At 35.9% G+C, this 19,037-nt stretch overlaps 1 protein-coding gene and 1 pseudogene across 1 annotated transcript; both read left to right on the top strand.

Annotated features, from left to right (window-relative positions):
- The first annotated feature begins 4,917 nt into the window (after positions 1-4,917).
- On the top strand, positions 4,918-11,550 carry LOC132192059 (L-type lectin-domain containing receptor kinase IV.1-like; annotated as a pseudogene).
- Positions 11,551-15,977: 4,427 nt separating this feature from the next.
- LOC132192216 (L-type lectin-domain containing receptor kinase IV.1-like) lies at positions 15,978-18,226 on the top strand. Its single transcript, XM_059607489.1, has one exon. It carries the CDS (start codon positions 16,109-16,111, stop codon positions 18,110-18,112), a length of 2,004 nt encoding a protein of 667 aa, XP_059463472.1. The 5' UTR covers positions 15,978-16,108; the 3' UTR covers positions 18,113-18,226.
- The last annotated feature ends 811 nt before the right edge of the window (positions 18,227-19,037 follow it).

The following is a 19,037-nucleotide window of genomic DNA, read 5'->3' as shown; positions in this document are numbered from 1 at the left end:
CCACGCCAGCCACCTTACACCAACCACTACAGACGACGCCGGCAACCACAGAACAAGCCAGCCAACATCACAGAACACTTAGAAAAACTCAATACAAATTTGTTTTTCTCACCGGAAGAGCTCCAGTCACCATAAACAAAACCAAAAATAAAAAGTGCTCAAGAGAGCTCTACGAAGGTATTGCCCGTGTTGGCAATAAGCCCACATGGGCGGTGCTGCCAACCGGGAAAAAAAATACAAATATAGTGGAAAAATACTACTACAAATGATTCAAACCCTAAGGCTCTGATATCATGTTAAAGTTTGTATAAACAGTTTAGACACAAAATGTGGATGTTATTATATTATTCGGTTTATTAAACTTAATACAAACAACCAAATATATAGGCTAAACTCTACTGACACAAAGACCAAACTACCCTTGAAACCCTAATGGTTCAAACCCTAATATCTCTTCTAATGTTAAAAAAAAAAAAAGAAAAAAAAAAGAAGAAGCAATGATTAGACTTTAGGGTATGATAGATTCATACGATTTTCTTTCTCGAGTTAAACCCACAAGAACAAGTTAGGTGAGGGGGAGGGACAAAATAATTTTGAATAAGACCAAGTAGGCTAATCCATGGGGTGTGTTTGGCTCATCCAAAACTATAGTGGGGGTATGAATGGGTTGTATTATGGATTGATGAAAGTTGACCTTTTGGGGCAAATGACAAAAAGAGCGGCTTGCGTGGGTTAATGATGAAAATTGTTTGTTCCATAGTGGGAGTTAGTTTGGTTTCCATGTGTGCATGTTAGTGATCATATGCATGTATGCGTGCATCTTCCATGCCTTTGATGGACCCATTGCCTTTTTGTCCCTTTCACTATTTTCTTTTTCTTTCCTCTCTCCCTCAATTATTTTATTTTTATTTTTTCGTTTTAATGCATTTCGTTTTTTTATTTTCTAAATTATGTGCACTTTTTCTTTTTGTCAAAGCATCACACGCAACCCTACTTTGATTGTACGGTATGAGATGGCCTTGCTTTTCTTTAACGTGGGTCAGGCTGCTCAGCTAGCTGTGTCTCACAAGAAAAGCAGTAGTGTATTTTGTTACTTTTTCTATGGATTTCAAATTTTTCTTTTTCTTTTTCTTTTCTGAGCTGTATGGATTTCAATCAAATACGTAATCATAATACCCAACCATTAATTGTAAAATTAGAACTAGAAAAACAGAAAATAAAATGCTCATAACCTGCGTATTGAGTTACAGCAAATATTTTTTAAGAATATATTCGAGCTCAAAAATCTTTTGTGTGAAACGAAATCAAATTAGAATACCTTTAAAGTTTCTATTTTAACAAGAGAGAGACTCGAATCTTAAAATTATAAAAAATTTTGAGAGACAAAAAAAGAAAGAATTTACTGAGTTATAAGATTGATCAACAATAGACTGTGTAGGCCACTGTGACGCACATGCGTGTGTTTCGCATCGTACTAGAGCATACATACAAATGCATATATTTAAGCATTGCTTGCTTTAAAGCAATATGAGTTCGGCCTTTATTTTCATGTGTGACTCTATTCTTCCAAGACTTAAAACCTTTTATTTAAAGCATTCCTAAACCGAAAACTATATATATAATATATCATACCAATTCTGAAAAAAAAAAAAAAAAAAAAAAAGCTAGCGCTTATTTTTCTTATCCAATTTTTTAAAAATAATATTAGTTAGGATAAAGAGAACACTAGAAAAAACATCTAACGATTCGGCCAAAATGAGGAGCAGCATTTATATGTGTTACACTGTGAGACCTTCTGATGAGATGGAAGTATATGATATGATCAAAGAACAAGGCCTGGCCCGTGCCATATGAAGGAAAACGATGCATGAAAATGCCAAAAGCTAGGAGAAACATCACACGTTTTATGGATGTTATATATCTTTTCAATGTGACGTGTTTACAAGTCATCATCTGATGGTTATTGAAGTGATTAAACAAGCGACAGATCAACCAAGAAAGCACTGATTTGAAATCCTTGTTTAGTTGTACGTTTCATTGCAACTTCTGGTGGGTGAAATCTCCAAAGAGATTTGCCTTTGATGCTTGATCATAATGCCATGCTATGAACAATTTCCCTCTTCACCAATCAGGGTCCCTGGAAGGAAACCTCAAATTTCCACCGGTAATTCTTCTTCTGCAGAAGAATCAACAGCTACCAGCTCTACATCTCAGGAAAAAAAAAAAAAAAAAACTAAATAGGTTTATTCTCTCCTTATTTAACCTAAGGTACGTTTCTTGTTCATTACTCTTGGCCTTTCTATAAATAGCGACAATTGTTGAAAATTGGCTTGCAAGAGAAAAATGGTGTCTAAAAATTTATATACACATAGTTAAGATTATACCTAATTTTTATAAGACACAACAATTGTAACATAATAACACTTCAAATATATTTAAGATGTAGCCCTAATGGCTTTTGTTGATCTCTTTTTCTCTAAGCTTTCACCTTTTTTTTTTTCTTTTTTTTTTTTTTTGTGTAGTTTTGGTTTTAATATAATACAATTGATGAAGCATGAAAGAGTGAATTATGCAGGGCATGTGAAACAAAGTAGAGGGCAAACAAGTCAAGGCAAGGACCAAAGGGAGAGTGAAATGAATGGAGCCTGAACAAGTTCGTTAAAATGTCTAATTGAAAATTGTCGGACCAAAGATTAAAAAGCTGAAAAGATTGGACAAAGTTTTCAAAAATCTCACTCTATCAGAAGAAAAAAAAGGCTGCCGGGTAGTACTGGTGCATGTGCTCAGCTGAATTATTAAGTTACATATATAGGGTGGCATGTCAAAATCTTTGGAGGAGATGGGAAGTCTCCAAACAAATTTAAAAGCACTTGGACCCCATTCTAAAGGTTTTTGTGATGAATTTATTTACCAGTCTCTTTGGCAAATCATTCTATTTTTTGTTTTTCTCAAATAGTAAGAAGATTTGATTGATCCATATATACGTGAAAAGTGTTTCGAATTTTTTTTTTTTTTTTTATAATGAAGTTGTTTGAGATTCAATTGACTGAGAAGAACTTTGAGAGTTTCAAAAACGCTCATCCCACTAGATTGATATGACCATACTCGTTAGTTAGTGGAATGAGAGTATAACAAAAATTGAATATGTCCGGAGCATTGCTCTTCAAGAAAAGCTTTATCTTTAACTGCTCATAAATCCTTGAATATATAGAATAGTTAAAATAAATTATCAATTATTTCTAAAATATTCGAACGACTCTTCATAATTATAGTCGACCAATTTCACACCAATAATTAATATTGCGTATTTTAAGTAACTATTCTTTTATATTTTTTTTAGTTAAATCGACATTTTCTGGCATGGCTTACGGACTCAGAATTTGTTGTCATTATTGGTCTTTTTCCCGCAGGCCTATTCTTGTGAGAGGTCACTGTCGGTAGCCCAATGCACAACAAAAGTGTTGGCAGCCAACCCAGATGATTCTCAGCACTAAAAGCTAAGTACTCTCTATTATCTTCTGCGTTAATGATTGCATCAAAATATTTTTAGGAAAAATTTCATTTTGAACTCCTAAACTTTTACTTGATTTTATAAATCCCTCTTAAACTTTTAAATATCTCATTTTGAACCCTTAAACTTTCAATTACTTTCAATTAGAACCCTTTTATTAATTTTAGCCGTTAAAGTACAATAAAATACCAAAATATCATTGATTTTCATTTTTAAAAAAATAAAAAAAGTTTTGAAAGTTGAAATTTTATACAAAATTCAGGGATATAAACGTCATATAATGTTTAAAATCTAATGGAGGGGTCCATATTGAGAGTAATTGAAAGTTCAGGGATCCAAAATGAGAGATTTGGAAGTTCATGAGGGGTTTGTAAAATCGAGTGGAAGTTCAGGAGGTCAAAGTGAAATTTCCCCATATTTTTATTTTTTCTTAACAAAAGTTTTTTTTTTCTCGGTTACCAAACAACTTTCTTTAACCCCCTTTTTTTTTTTTTTTTTTTTAAAAAAAAGCAAACCAGTTGAATCAAGAACTTTTCCTACTTGAAGAAGGAGACTAACCATTGGGTCCCACCATGACTTTTAATTCAAGTCATACTTAACAAAATTCGCAGTCAAATATTTGGCTCCAATATTGTCACACTATGTAGCTTGGCAGCGGCATTGGCAAGGGACCGATACTTGATTCAGTGTCGAGTTAGCAATAGTCTTTTGTTTCTTAGAGCTCTATGAAATTAAATTAGAGCCAAGATAAATACAGTAGCCGCTAGTGAATTTGCGATTATCGAGATAGCCAGCCCAATCCGCATTAGAGAAGGCATGAAATGCAGAAAAAGAAGAACAATTTTTACCCACAAATTATATACTAATGATGAAATTAACTTTGATTCTAATTAATTGTAGGTAAAATAAAGGAACACTCTAAAGAGCATGTGGTATTTGAAATTAGCATCACAAAACAACACAAATCTATAACGATAACACACCATACATCTTATTAGCTACTTGCTTAATCATAAATTGTTTATCCACCTTATAAAATGTAAGTTTTTTAAGAATATCATTTAATGCATTTGTTTTAAAATAAGAAATTATAATTTTCATTATGATTGATTTAAAAATAAATCAAGAAAATACGAATGGGGTATAAAATTTTCAATTAAAGCAGATGGTATGCGGAGAAACGATTAAAAAAGAAAACAAAAATACTAAATCAAGTCTAAGAGTAATTTTTTTTTTTTTTTAAAGAAAATTAAATTGATCCCTAATGTTTTAAAATGAATAAATCAAATCGAGGTTCTATTTTTTATGATTTATTACAAAATTTTAATTATACCCTAAATAAAAAATTACAAAAAATAAGAATGTATAATTGCGTTTCACACTCGGACGGTCGGACCGCCCCGGATTATTGCGTTTCACACTCGGATGGGCGAACCCTTACGACCTTTCACTTTCAGAGTTTCGTAGAGAAAGATCGAATACCCAAATTACAAGGCGTGATATTGCCGCTTCACATTTGGATTCTTTGACTGGGAATTGGGATTCGATCATTCATCAAAGAAATGCCGGTGAGAGTGGTGGAGAGCTCTGCACCTTCCCAAGTTTCAGGTATTTCGCTTTCCTTCAAAAATAATTGCAATAGAATAATGTTCAGAGCCAGATTTAGGGCTTCGTTTGTTGCCTGGAAAATACCGGAAATTTATTTGAAATTCACAGCTTGCCCTCGTCAAAATTTTTTTTTTTTTGGTGGGTCTAATCTTTATGTTCATGCTTAATTGTGAAGGCGCGAATTCTGGAGAGACATTACCACAAATATGCTCACTTTTGAGAATTGGACAGGTTAATCTTCGACCCTTCTTATTTTTTTTGGGTTTCCTTCTGTAAAGGTAGTTACTTTTGTTTACAACAGTTACTTGCTACTTGCTAGTGACCCTGCTACATATATGGCTGAAGCTAAGATTTTAGTGATCTTCAATGTCATTGTTAGATGATCATATATCTCTTTACAATTTTGGACAGAGATGGTCAGGTTTTCCTTCTTTGGTCGTTTGAAGTGAGAACATAAAGCTGCATATTTTACTACTCTGATGAAATTTGCATCAGAAGTAGATGAGTTTCGGTTTATCCTCACAGTTTAATTTTGTCACAGGCCTTCTCTGGTACTCAGAATGTTTCTAGCCTACAGAAAGATGAAGCATGGAGAGTTAACGTTCGAATACAGGGATGTGACCTTGAACATGGGTATCTATGTGGGACCATGGAAGCTCTCAATGTCCCTATGGCAGACACACCAGTAAGCAGTTCCTTCTTCTTCTTTTTTGTTTAGGATATTTCTTTTCTTTTCTTTTTTGTCTGTGCTGTGTTGATATATAGAGGATAAATACTAAAAAAAAAAATGTTATAAATGTTATAGCGCAATGAAAGAATGAGGCAGCTTCTGGGTTTGTTTAAACTTCTGTCTGCTGGCATTATTGCCAGAATAGGTTAGTGCTACTTTGATAAGAGGCACCTAATCAAGAGGTTTCTTTCCCCACTGGCCTTTTCAATGTTCTCGTTGTTGTGTGTTTTTTTGTAATCCAAAATTTACTTTAAAAAAACTATATCACATGGCCATATTCACCTAATCGATTGTGATCGTACGTACATTCTTCATCTTCTTTCGTTGCAGTAGCCATGAAATTAGCTGCGCCCAGAATTTTCAAACTTAACTGTTTGCTTTATATCCTATTTTATCAGTATGTTATACAAATGAATGATCCGTGCCGTAACAGAATATATGATACAGTCTCCCTTTAGCCGTTATATCATTTAAGCTTTATAATTTTTAAAATCATATATATATATATATATAAGCTTTATAATTTTTAAAATCAGTGGTTCCGTCTAGAGAAAGAAAATGAGGGATCCGTCATCCCTTGATATTTCATTTCCGTTGATATTTCATTTCATTATTTTGTAGTGCTTTGTGGCGATTGACTATATATACTTCGGGGGTGACTCATGGATTTATGGGAGCCAAACTTTGTGCGCAAACATATATAGCCTCTTCTAAAAATATTTTTATTTTTTGAAGAAAATATTTATATTTTTTCTATTTTAAATTATTTATATAATATGCTACATCGTGCTCCCTAAATTAAGGATCTACTTTTTACTCTTTTATTTAAATATTATCTTTTAAGTATTTCTTTATTTTGTATCCAATATTATCTATATATTTGAGAAATTATATTTTCCTAATTGCCATATTTTTTAAATATGTCTTTTTTTCTAGTGGTCATATTTTCAGAATTTATATTTTCCTAACGGAGCCAGAGCTGGAATGAAGTATTTTTGTGAGTTTTGGGAGAGCATGCATGCGTGAGAAAGAATGAAAGAGAGAGAGAGAGAGAGGGAGAGGAGAGGAAAAAACAAAAAAAAATCGTAACGAGAGAGAATTTAATTTTTGAAAAAAAAAAAAAAAAAAGTCGTATTTAGTCCTTAGATTTTCATTTGATTTAGTCATTGAGTTTTTAATTTCAAGAATAAGGTTCTTAGGTTTTACCCAAGTTTAGAATATGTCTCTCTATCACTTTACCGTTAAAATTAACAGTTTGTCATTTGTTACATGTGTCTCATTCGACACGTCAATGTCCATCTCAAGTCTCAACACTCCAATGCAATGCCACGGATCCGTCAAGAATGCAATGCAATAGATTGATTTTTTTTTTTTTTTTTTTTTAATGAATGACTTAACACTTGTTAATATGACATTGTATTGGAGTGTTCATGACGTGTCAAATGAAACATGTAGCAGATTACAAATCGTTAATTTTGACGGTAAAATGACAAATTGACTTTTATTTTATATTTGAGCAAAATCTAAAGACTATATTCTCAAAATTGAAACTCAATAACTAAATTTAAATTGAATAAAAACCTAAGAGGTAAATATAATTTTTCCCTTTAATTTTTTTTGTTTTATTAATATGTTTTTTTTACTATGTTGGGAGTGAATAGTGATCATGCTCCTCAAAATAGGGAGCCTGTTGGATGATAAAAATCGAGTATTTGTGCATTTTGGCACTTAAAAGTAGGAATTTTCTCAAAATAGAGAGCTCGATGAGAATGCCCTCCCTCTCTAGCGTAATAATGATGTAGATTAGATAGTAAACAATTTTACTCACTTTTTTTTTTTGTGATATATATATATATATATATATATATATATATTGCTGTTTTTTAAATGTTTCAATCTAATCTCTTAAAGCAATAACAGGAGGAGTAGCTTTATGTACATTGAATAATTTCAAGTTACAAATACCAAGTTGTTCTTATATCTTTTAAGGTTCTTTGAAAATTGTACAAGTAGTTGATTATTTATAATAATAATAACAACGTAAGATGAAAGAACCAAAAAAAAATATTAAAAATAAATTTTACATTAAACAAAGTTTCATCGATTCGCAGTAGATTTTGGTAGAATCTCGTTACCGAAAAAAAGGTGAATCACATCACAAAAAGAGAAACTTCATCTCAATAGCTTAGAGCTTCAATAAAAAAATACTTTAATCATTGTTCATTTTGGTTAATTTACAATATATCACCTTATATAAACTAACTACCACTTATTGAATAATAAATAAAAGATAAAAGAACAAAACCATAAGATAAAATAAAATAAAGACTTTATAAGAGTTCAACTACGAGAAGGCGATAGAATTCAAAAATCCTGGACTCTTCTACTATCATTTGAACTTCAATCATGTCAACTCCATAGGTAAGTGTAACACAAGCCACAGACGTGCATGACTTAATTTCACTTAGCACAACACAACTTTAAGATGACTACTACTTTGACAATGGCGTCACTAATTGCATTATCTAAAACTGAATAAACCCATGTTTTACTCAAAAGGGACACTTGTTGCAATTTTAGGGAATTCTCTTAAAGGATTCGGCTATTAATGATAGGGTCAAACTTTTTAATGGGTAGAGATCAAATAATTAAAATTGGCTCAAAACACAGTATAAAATTGATCTTTTAATGTGAAATTTCAAGGGATCAGAGGAGACCTTCCCTTCGTCTTTGGGTCTGGATAATTGATAGATTATTTTGTCGAGCCTAGTCATAAGATTTGCCATATCAACTCACTCCTTTGGTGAATTTGTGTTATCCATCCATGGCTAAATTCAATATAATAAATTAAAAGATGTTCAATTGTCCTTCTTTGTAGTAAATTGGTGTCCACAACTTTAAACGGTGTGGATTAGTCATGATGAAGATATTCCACAGCAATCAATTTAGAATTTGGTGTGAGAATCCGACCACTTTTCCAAACTCCTCCTATTCAGCACCGAACAGAGATGACTTGGACAAGATTGTCATGACATGTGGAAATGGGCATGATGGAGATATTCAAATGCAATGTTTAAAACTTTAAAGTACATGTGGAAAATTGTTGTGAGAATATCAGAATACTACCACATTTTTCAACTCCCACGTTTCTAATTGGCATTTTCTCTTGGCTCTAAGCTACTCTTCTGGAAGGTGTTTCTCTAAATTCTCTTATTATTGATTAAGCTTCAAAACTTCCACATCTTATCAAGTAATGGTGGATAGAATGTCTCATCAAAGATGCTATTAGACCGCTTAACAGTCTTCCTATGGGAAGCATCTAAAGTTGGATGAAAAACCAATTGAAGGGCTCACCTTGCAGCCAAGTCGGCTGCAACTGCATCACATTGTATTTATGGTTATCTCTCTTTTTCTTCGTTTTTGTACTATTTGTGTCTTGTTTGTAGCTTACCCCCCTCCTTTTCCCTGTCTTAATCTGACCAAAAAAAACAAAACCAACACCACATGTCTTAAACTTGGAAGTGGAACTATGAAACGGTGAAAACAGGGGAACAGATGCAAAATAAAAACATGTTGTCCAAGCTAGTATTGCTTCTGCTAATTAGCTTAGTAGCCTCAGAAGATACCAGCTTCACCTACCTCGGGTTTCAATCGGCAAATCTAAGCCTAGACGGCATAGCCGGTGTCACTTCTACTGGCCTTTTGAAGCTCACTAATGACACCAAACAGCATATGGGTCATGCTTTCTACCCCAATCCAATAACCTTCAAGAACTCGTCCAATGGCACCACTTCCTCCTTCTCTACCACCTTTGTATTTGCTATCATTCCTGAATATCGTACTTTTAGCAGTCATGGGCTTGCTTTCGTGATTGCTCCAACAAGAGGGCTCCCAGGAGCTTTGCAAGCCCAGTACCTTGGCCTTTTCAATAATAGCAACGATGGTAATGCCACCAATCATGTTGTCGCCATAGAGCTCGATCGATACCATCCTGAACGGCGAGGTTAAGGACATCAATGATAACCATGTTGGGATTGATATAAATGGGTTGACGTCCGTGAAATCTCATCCCGCAGGATATTATGCTGATAACAATGGTGCGTTTAGGAATCTGACTCTTATCAGTGGCCGCCAAATGCTAGTTTGGGTGGAATATAACGGTGTCGAGAAGAAAATCGAGGTCACTTTGGCTCCAATTAATGTCGGGAAACCCAAGACTCCGCTCTTGTCTTTGTCCTATGATCTTTCACCAATCATTAAAGACAACATGTATGTTGGCTTCTCGTCCTCAACTGGCTCAACTCTAACCGATCATTATGTTTTGGGATGGAGCTTTAAGGTGAACGGTCAGGCTCCAAAACTTGTCCTCTCTCAACTTCCCAAGCTGCCTCCGATATTAGGAGGTAAACCGAGATCTAAATTTTTGACAATTGGGTTGCCTGTTAAAATTTTTAGTTTAGCGTTGGTAGTAATTTCAGGTGTAGTTTATGTCATAAGAAAAAAGAGAAAGTTTGAAGAATTGCTGGAAGACTGGGAGCTTGACTATGGGCCTCAGAGATTCGAATACAAAGATCTTTTTGTTGCTACAAAAGGATTTAGGGAGAAAGAGCTATTGGGTAAGGGTGGCTTTGGTAAGGTCTATAGAGGTCTACTCTCTACCTCCAATATTGAGATTGCGGTGAAGAGGGTCTCCCATGAATCAAGACAGGGATGAGAGAATTTTTTGCAGAAATTGCCAGTATGGGTCGGCTCCGCCACAGGAATTTAGTACCACTCTTGGGGTATTGCCGGCAAAAGAGAGAGCTGCTTTTGGTGTATGACTACATGCCCAATGGAGGCCTGGACAAGTACCTCTTTCATGACCAGCCTACGTACGCTCACTCTGGGTTGGAGCCAGAGATTTGGAATAATAAAAGGTGTGGCGTCGGGGCTGTTTTATCTACACGAAGAATGGGAGCAAGTTGTTGTTCACAGAGATGTAAAGGCTAGTAATGTCATGCTGGATGGTGAACTGAATGCTAGATTAGGAGACTTTGGTCTTGCAAGATTTTATGACCGTGGAAGTGACCCTCAAATGACCCATGTGGCTGGAACCATTGGGTATATTGCGCCCGAGCTTAATCGAAGCGGCAAAGCCACAACAAGCACCGATGTGTTTGCCTTCGGGGCCTTTTTGCTTGAAGTTGCTTGTGGAAGAAGACCAATAGAGCCACGGTGGCGAACAGAGGATGTCATTTTGGTTGATTGGGTGTTTTCTCACAGGAACAGAGGCGAAATTATTTGTGCAAGGGATCCAAATTTGGGTACAGATTATGTAGCCGAGGAAGTAGAGTTGGTATTGAAACTTGGGTTGCTGTGCTCTAATTCAGATCCTGAGGCCAGGCCAAGCATGCGCCAAGTTGTGCAATTCTTGGAGCGGGATGTTCCTCTTCCAGAGTTAGCGTCGGTTGGTCTTAACGCCAGCGGCTTAACGTTTACCATGTCTTATCCGGCGGCTCCTATGGACAATGCGTTCACGCCTTTGTCTTCCGTCGCAGATTCGCTTCTCTCGGGGGGTCGCTGATTCTTAAAGTGTTTGTTACCTATTGTGAGTCTGTTTGTAACCATTTGAGTGTATGATTTTTCTGGAATGATCCAACTAAAATTTGTTTCTTCAAGGTTGTGCGGTATATCATATATGTATGAACATGGGCCTTCCTCTTATCATACATTTTGCAACTTTTCATGCTCTAACATCCGTCGAAATAGATGCATTGGGAGGAGGAAAATAATTCATTAACGTTTTGGATTCATATTGGAAGCCATTATTAAGAAATGGATTTCACCCCTTGAAAAAAAAGAAGAAACAAAAAAGCTATATATATATATATATATTCATGTCCGGGGATGGAGATTAGAGCTTTAGATACACTAACCTATAAAGCACAGTAGCACTGGTTTTTGTCCTAAATTCTTCGTAAGAAATCTTAAGCTACCAAAGCCGATACATACCACACAAAATTGCATCTTAAAGCACATTACAAATAGGAAAACAAAAAACAAAATTTTTCTAAAAACAATTATACTATCAATTTATAATAAACTAAAATTAAATTTAGACTATGGATAGTATTTTAATATAAGATTACAAAGGATCGGAAGAGGTCATGACCCATTTATACCAACCCCCGTCCAGGTCTGTCTCTGGGTCTGGATAATGGATTGATTATTTTCTTGAACCTAATAATCATAAGATTTGCCAGATCAACTCACTCCTTTGGTGAATCTGTGTTATCCATCCATGGCTAAATTCAATATAAAAGATGTTCAATAGTTCTTCTTTGTAGTAAATTGGTTTCCACAACTTTAAACGGTGTAGAATAGTCGTGATGAATATCTAGATATTCCACTGCAGTGTCAATGTTAATTAAGCACCAAATGGCGACGACTTTGACAAGATTGTCATGACATGTGCAACCATGTCTTCTTCTGGCTTTAGAATGCCGTGTACGACGGTGTAGAAATTAATAGGCATGATGGAGATATTCAAATGCAATGTTCAAGGACAATTGAAAATTTGTTGTGAGAATACTACCACTTTCTAGGAATTTTGTTAGGTTTTTAAAAGAAAGTTAAATGTAGAGAGTCCATTGTAAATACGCTTAGCACCAAGGGTCTAAATTTGCTAACCATCATCAATAGAAACAAAAGGAGGACCTCAAATGTCATAATAAATTAGATCCAAAGCTTTTTCCGAATGTAAAAGAGATAAATAAAATGGTGATTTGTGACTTTTATAGCCAGTAGACAAGAATCACAACTAACAACAGGTTTATTACAATTGATTGTTATTAGAAAATAAGATCTGACGAACAAATTGAAGGGAAAGATGTCCAACACACCAGTACTGCCATATGTTCACTAGCTAGGCCGACGCGACCGAAAATAATAGTCATCAAAAAAAAATTTTTGTTTGACTAAAAAAGTTTTTTTAATTTCTATAAAATAGTTTTTCTTTTATAAATCGTAAACTATTTTTTTGAGTTTGAGTCTTTAATTCTAATACTACTAGACCACCGCCAGAACCTCACGCGGACCTCCACCAGAATCCTCCTGGATCTCTACCGGAACCTTGCAAGAACCTGGTCGGACCATCACCAAATCACTTTTGGAACCTTGCTGGAACTTAAATTTTTAGCTTAATTTTTTTTAAATTAATATTTTTATGTTGTGAACAAAAATTGATTTTTAGAAGTTAATATATATGATTGAATGAAAATATAAAATAAGTGCTTCGGTCCTCTCAAGGGGGCCGCGTAAAGCGGTTTCGGAAGCAACCTTCACCCGGTAACGTTCGTACATAGAAGCTTGGAGCCTTAATTTGTTGGGAGTTATTTTCTTGGTTCTGTCATGATCCGAAACAGGAACAGAATGAGAGGGAGGCACGAACACCTTCAATCACCAAAGCGGAAGGGATGGAGATTAGAGTTTTACGTGTCTTAAATTCTTAGTAAGAAATTTGAAGTTAAAGCCTTTTTTTTAATTTTACAAACCTATACCATTTCCCACTTAAATCTAACCAGTGCCAGTGTAAAGATTCCCAATTGAGTTTGAAGGATGTAGATGTGTTCAAGAAAGTAAGGAAATCCTGCATATGCTAAATGCTAATCACCTTGGATTGGACTTAGACGCCGGTCCAGATTTAATTCCACTATGTTTTTTTCATGAAAAACTTAAAATTAAATCTTAAAAAAGTTGCAACATATTTTGTAACATCTCAGTTCTATATTGGAAAGAGATGAACAACCCACATAATGTTGATAATGGCTCAAATTGTCAACAAGTGTAAAGATAATTGCTGAAAAATATCAATATTCAAGTTCGTAGGCTCAAGTCCTATTTATCTACAAGAGGATAAAGTTAATTTTAAAAGGAGTCCAAGAACAACTTGGAATTGGATTTCTGGAGAAAACGTGTGGGGGTAAACATGCGGGCCGCAATGTTTATCTTCATCATGGAAAAGACTTTGTATTCATGATGGTTTTGTTTTTCCAGCAGTAATTGGATTAAATTATTCTCCTATTTTTCATGATTAAACATCTATAAAAGGTCATGTAGTCCTTGGGTGAGATCATCCGGAAAATTCAAATTGGTGAGAGCACTTTGTGGCATTTACAAAGTGTATAGAGTTTTTATTTATTGGGTATTTAAGATGGACAGATGAGTGGGGTATACAAGGGGCTAAGGGCTTGGGTTTAGGATATTAAACTTGAGCGGTTCAGGCTTGTACCATTGTACTCAATATTTCTCAATAGTAAAGAAGGAGACCGGATCACGCCCCGTAGATGTAGGCATATTGCCGAACCACGTAAACTCTTTGTGTACTCGTGTGTTTTCTTTTCAAACTTGTATTTCGCATAAAGGTCCGGTAAAAAATTGGTTACCAATAAAATATCAATTTTCCCAACACATAGAGGTGCAAAGGTTGTTATTCAAGAATGGTGACTGATTTGCTACTTCAAATCAGCCGCCAACATATTTTTTGAAGTGATACGCAAATATGACTAGTGTTTTTACAGTGGTTGTTACATATTTTTTTAACAATACTTAATTAAGCTAAATCCAGTCATCTTCAAATGCATGATCAAAACAATGGTAGCATTTGAGTTGGGCCTGCCCCTTCGACAGATTGAAGAATTAGAGTTGGGTCAAGACCCACCATTCGGCTCAAAAGAGTAATCAAATTGTTTAGAAGTGATGCTGCTTCCGTGACAACGAGGTTTGCTACTCGATGAATGTTATGCTTATAAACAAATTTTACAATATGATTAGAAATGAGATAAATTCAACTTTTGAAAAGCCCAATCATATTGTGTTACATTGTATTATAAAGGTTTTTTTTTTTTTTTGGGTGTAAAATATGTTTATAAGCCTAACATTTTTCTTGCTGTTCTAAATGAATCTAATTACTATAAAGAAAATCTAAGGTTATGGGTTCAAGCGGAGAGTGTGATGTCTACCACCACGGGGCCAGGCATGCCCACTTGACAAATTCAAATGCGGAATGGTCTGCATAGAAAAACGGGCACTGGATCCGTGGCTGCTACTTAAAATCAGCCACAGATAAAATGCGGAATGGTCTGCATAGTCGCAAAGGTTGTTCTTCAAAGAATGGCGGCTGATCGTGTGGCTGCTACTTTGAATTCAAATCAGCCTCCAACATTCAACGACTATATGGATGGAACATATATATTACCTACTATCTTAGTATTTAAGTATTGATCTTTATAATCAGAGATTCTGCCAAAAAAAAAGAGTGAAAGAAAATGAGAGATCCCACAGAAAGACGTTGATATTTGGTAGTTTGTGGCGGCTAAAAATCGTTTTCTCGGGAAATTGGGCGAAACTTCGTGGGTGACACATGCATCCTGCTCTGAGTGCTCTCTATTGTTATAATGATGTAGATTTATTTATTTATTTTTCTAAGCAAATAAGGATAGGGTATAAGGGATAAAAAAACTGGAAAATAGTTGGGTTCCTCAACAACAATAGAATACAAAAAATACAAATAAATAGGAAATGAGCCAAAAAAAAATGATTAAATCATTTGGATCTTGGTTAATAGATCAAGAAATAGCACCATCGAAGTGGTATTTGAAGCAAGCCAAAGAACTAACCAACTTTGAAACAATAACACTCACCAAAAAGAGGTTAATGAATGAGAGGCACTGAATTCCCATTTGGATTCGTTGCAAGGGAGTAACGATCTCCAGTTAATGAAACAATCTTTACAAAAAGATCAAACTAAAGTAACTATGGGTGATTAAAACCCACAAAAGAACAAAAGAATAGAACAAACATAGATACAAGACATAAAACAAAGCAAAATACAAGAAAATAAGCAAAAAATCCCTCAACAGCAGCAATGGAGGAGCAAGATTCTTGGCCAGCACGCGTAAGCCACTCACCAGCGCGTAAGAATGATGTAAATTAGATAGCCAATAATTTTACTCTATCTTTTCCTTTGGTGAAAACAACTTATGAAGCAATAATTGTAGTAGTAGCTTTATAATTATATGTATAAAATAATATATCAAGTTACAAATACCAAGTTGTTGTTAACATAAAGCTTACAAATTGTACTTTTCTGATGAGTCACTTATATCTTTATGGTGCTTTGAAAATTGTTCAAATAGTTGATTTTTTTTATAGCAATAGATGGCATCAAATAACATATAAACTTGAAAGTAGAACTATGAAACCGTGAAAAGAGGGAGCGGATGCACAGTATAGCCATGTTCATGTCCAAGCTTGTATTGCTTCTGTCTCTCCTAATCAGCTTCGTATCCTCCGAAGATACCAGCTTCACCTTCGACGGGTTTAAGTCGGCAAATCTAAGCCTAGACGGCATAGCAGAAATCACTTCCACTGGCCTTTTGAAGCTCACTAATAATACAAACTTTCAAATGGGTCAGGCTTTCTACCCCAATCCAATAAGCTTCAGGAACTCGTCGAATGGCGCCGTTTCCTCCTTCTCTACGACTTTCGTCTTCGCTATCGTTTCTGAAGATGCCGCTTTGAGCGGTTATGGGCTTGCTTTCGTGATTGCTCCAACAAGAGGACTCCCGGCGGGTATTTTATCCAAGTTCCTTGGCCTTTTCAATACTACCAGCTTTGTTAATCCCAAGAATCAACTCGTTGGCGTAGAGCTCGATACAACCAAGAACCCAGAAATTGACGACATCAATGATAACCATGTTGGGATTGATATAAACGGGTTGCAGTCCGAGAGATCTGCTACAGCAGGATATTATGCTGATGACAATGGTGGGTTTAGGACCCTGAGCCTTAAAAGTGGGCAGCAAATGCAAGTTTGGCTGGAATACGATGGTGTCCAGAAGCAAATCAATGTTACTTTAGCTCCACTTGACGTCGGTAAACCCAAAATTCCGCTATTGTCTTTGTCCCGCGATCTTTCACCTATCATTGGCAACAACATGTATGTTGGCTTCTCGTCCGCAACTGGCGAGACCCTAGCGAACCATTATGTTCTGGCTTGGAGCTTTAAGATGAATGGCCAGGCTCCAGAACTTCTTCTCTCTCAAGTCCAGCTGCCTCCGATATTAGTCGGTATAGAGAGATCTAAATTTTTGACAATTGGGTTGCCTGTGATTATTGTTAGTTTAGCGTCGGTAGCAATTTCAGGTGTAATTTATGTCATAAGAAGGAAGAGGAAGTTCGAAGAATTGCTGGAAGACTGGGAGCTTGACTATGGGCCTCAGAGATTCAAATACAAAGATCTTTTTGTTGCCACAAAAGGATTTAGGGAGAAAGAGCAATTGGGCAAAGGTGGATTTGGTAAGGTCTATAGAGGTGTACTACCTACCTCCAAAATTGAGATTGCGGTGAAGAGGATCTCCCATGAATCAAGGCAGGGAATGAAAGAATTTGTTGCAGAAATTGCCAGCATGGGTCGGCTCCGCCACAGAAATTTAGTACCACTCTTGGGGTATTGCCGGCGAAAGAAAGAGCTGCTGTTGGTGTATGACTTCATGCCTAGTGGAAGCCTAGACAAGTACCTTTTTTACCAACCTACGCTCACTCTGTGCTGGAGCCAGAGATTTCGAGTAATAAAAGGTGTGGCCTCGGGGCTGTTTTATCTACACGAAGAATGGGAGCAAGTTGTTGTTCACAGAGATGTCAAGGCTAGTAATGTCTTGCTAGATGGTGAACTGAATGCTAGATTAGGAGACTTCGGTCTTGCAAGATTTTATGACCGTGGAACTGACCCTCAGACGACCCATGTGGTTGGAACCATTGGGTATATTGCGCCGGAGCTTACTCGAAGCGGCAAGGCCACTACAAGCACCGATGTGTTTGCCTTCGGAGCCTTTTTGCTTGAGGTGGCTTGTGGAAGAAGGCCAATAGAGCCACGGTGGCGAACAGAGGATGCCATTTTGGTTGATTGGGTGTTTTCTCAATTGAACCGAGGCGAAATTCTTGGGGCAAGGGATCCAAATTTGGGTGCAGATTATGTAGCAGAGGAAGTAGAGTTGGTATTGAAACTTGGGTTGCTCTGCTCTCATTCAGAGCCTGCAGCTAGGCCAAGCATGCGCCAAGTTGTGCAGTTCTTGGAGGGGGGTATTCCTCTTCCAGAGTTACCGTCGGTTGGTCTTTATGCCAGCGGTTTAACGTTCGCCATGTCTTATCCGGTGGCTCCTATGGACAATGCGTTCACGCCTTTATCTTCTATTGCAGACTCGCTTCTCTTGGAGGGTCGCTGATTCTTAAAGTTTTTGTTACCCATTGTAAGTTTGTTTGTAACCATTAAAGTGTGATTTTTTGGAATGATCAACTATAATTTATTTCTTTAAGGTTGTGCAGCATATGTATGGACATGGGCCTCTCTGATCATATATTTTGCAACTTTGCATGCTTCTATATCCGTCGAAATAGATGTATTGGGAGGATAATAATTCATTAGCGTTTTGGATTCATACTGAAAGCCATTATTAAGGAATGGATTTCACCCCTTGAAAAAAAAAAGTACTTATATTCATGTCCTGTGATGGAGATTAGACTTTTACATACGTATTATACAGCATGAACAGAAAAGGGTATAAGGTAATCAACAATAGATGTTTTATAAAATGTTTCTCACACTTTGTGTTGAGGTTTCAGCTTGTATTTATATTCTGTCATATACAGTACTAGACTACAATGATAAATACAAAATTCAAAATAGCTTTCCTATTCTATTTCTATCATGATATTGAGCTGCTGCATTATCTTGAAGTGCTGGATTTGAGTTGCTGCTTCTATCCTCTGCATTATCTTTAGGAGTAGATATCAAATGTCCAACTATTTGATTATCTGCTCTTACATGCCCCTGCAAACTAAACTGTAATGGAAGTGAAATCTTGTAGACAAAAGAGGCTTGGTAAACACGCCTGCTAGGTTGTCTTTCCTGAGAATAAACCGAATCAGAAGATTCTTGGCAGCAACATGATCAAGCACAAAGTGAAAGTCTATTTCAATATGTTTTGTTCCGACATGAAAAGTTGAATTTGCAGTCAAATATGTGGCTCCAATATTGTCACACTATGTAGCTTGGCATTGGCAAGGGACCGATACTCAATTCAGTGTCGAGTTAACAATAATTTTTTGTTTCTTAGAGCTCTATAAGATTAGATTAGAGCCAAGATAAAT

The sequence above is a fragment of the Corylus avellana genome, chromosome ca9 (genome assembly GCF_901000735.1).
Source record: "Corylus avellana chromosome ca9, CavTom2PMs-1.0".
NCBI classification, from domain to species: domain Eukaryota; kingdom Viridiplantae; phylum Streptophyta; class Magnoliopsida; order Fagales; family Betulaceae; genus Corylus; species Corylus avellana.
The sequence above is the reverse complement of the archived record's forward strand: the minus strand, read 5'-3'. Positions and strand labels throughout refer to the sequence as shown.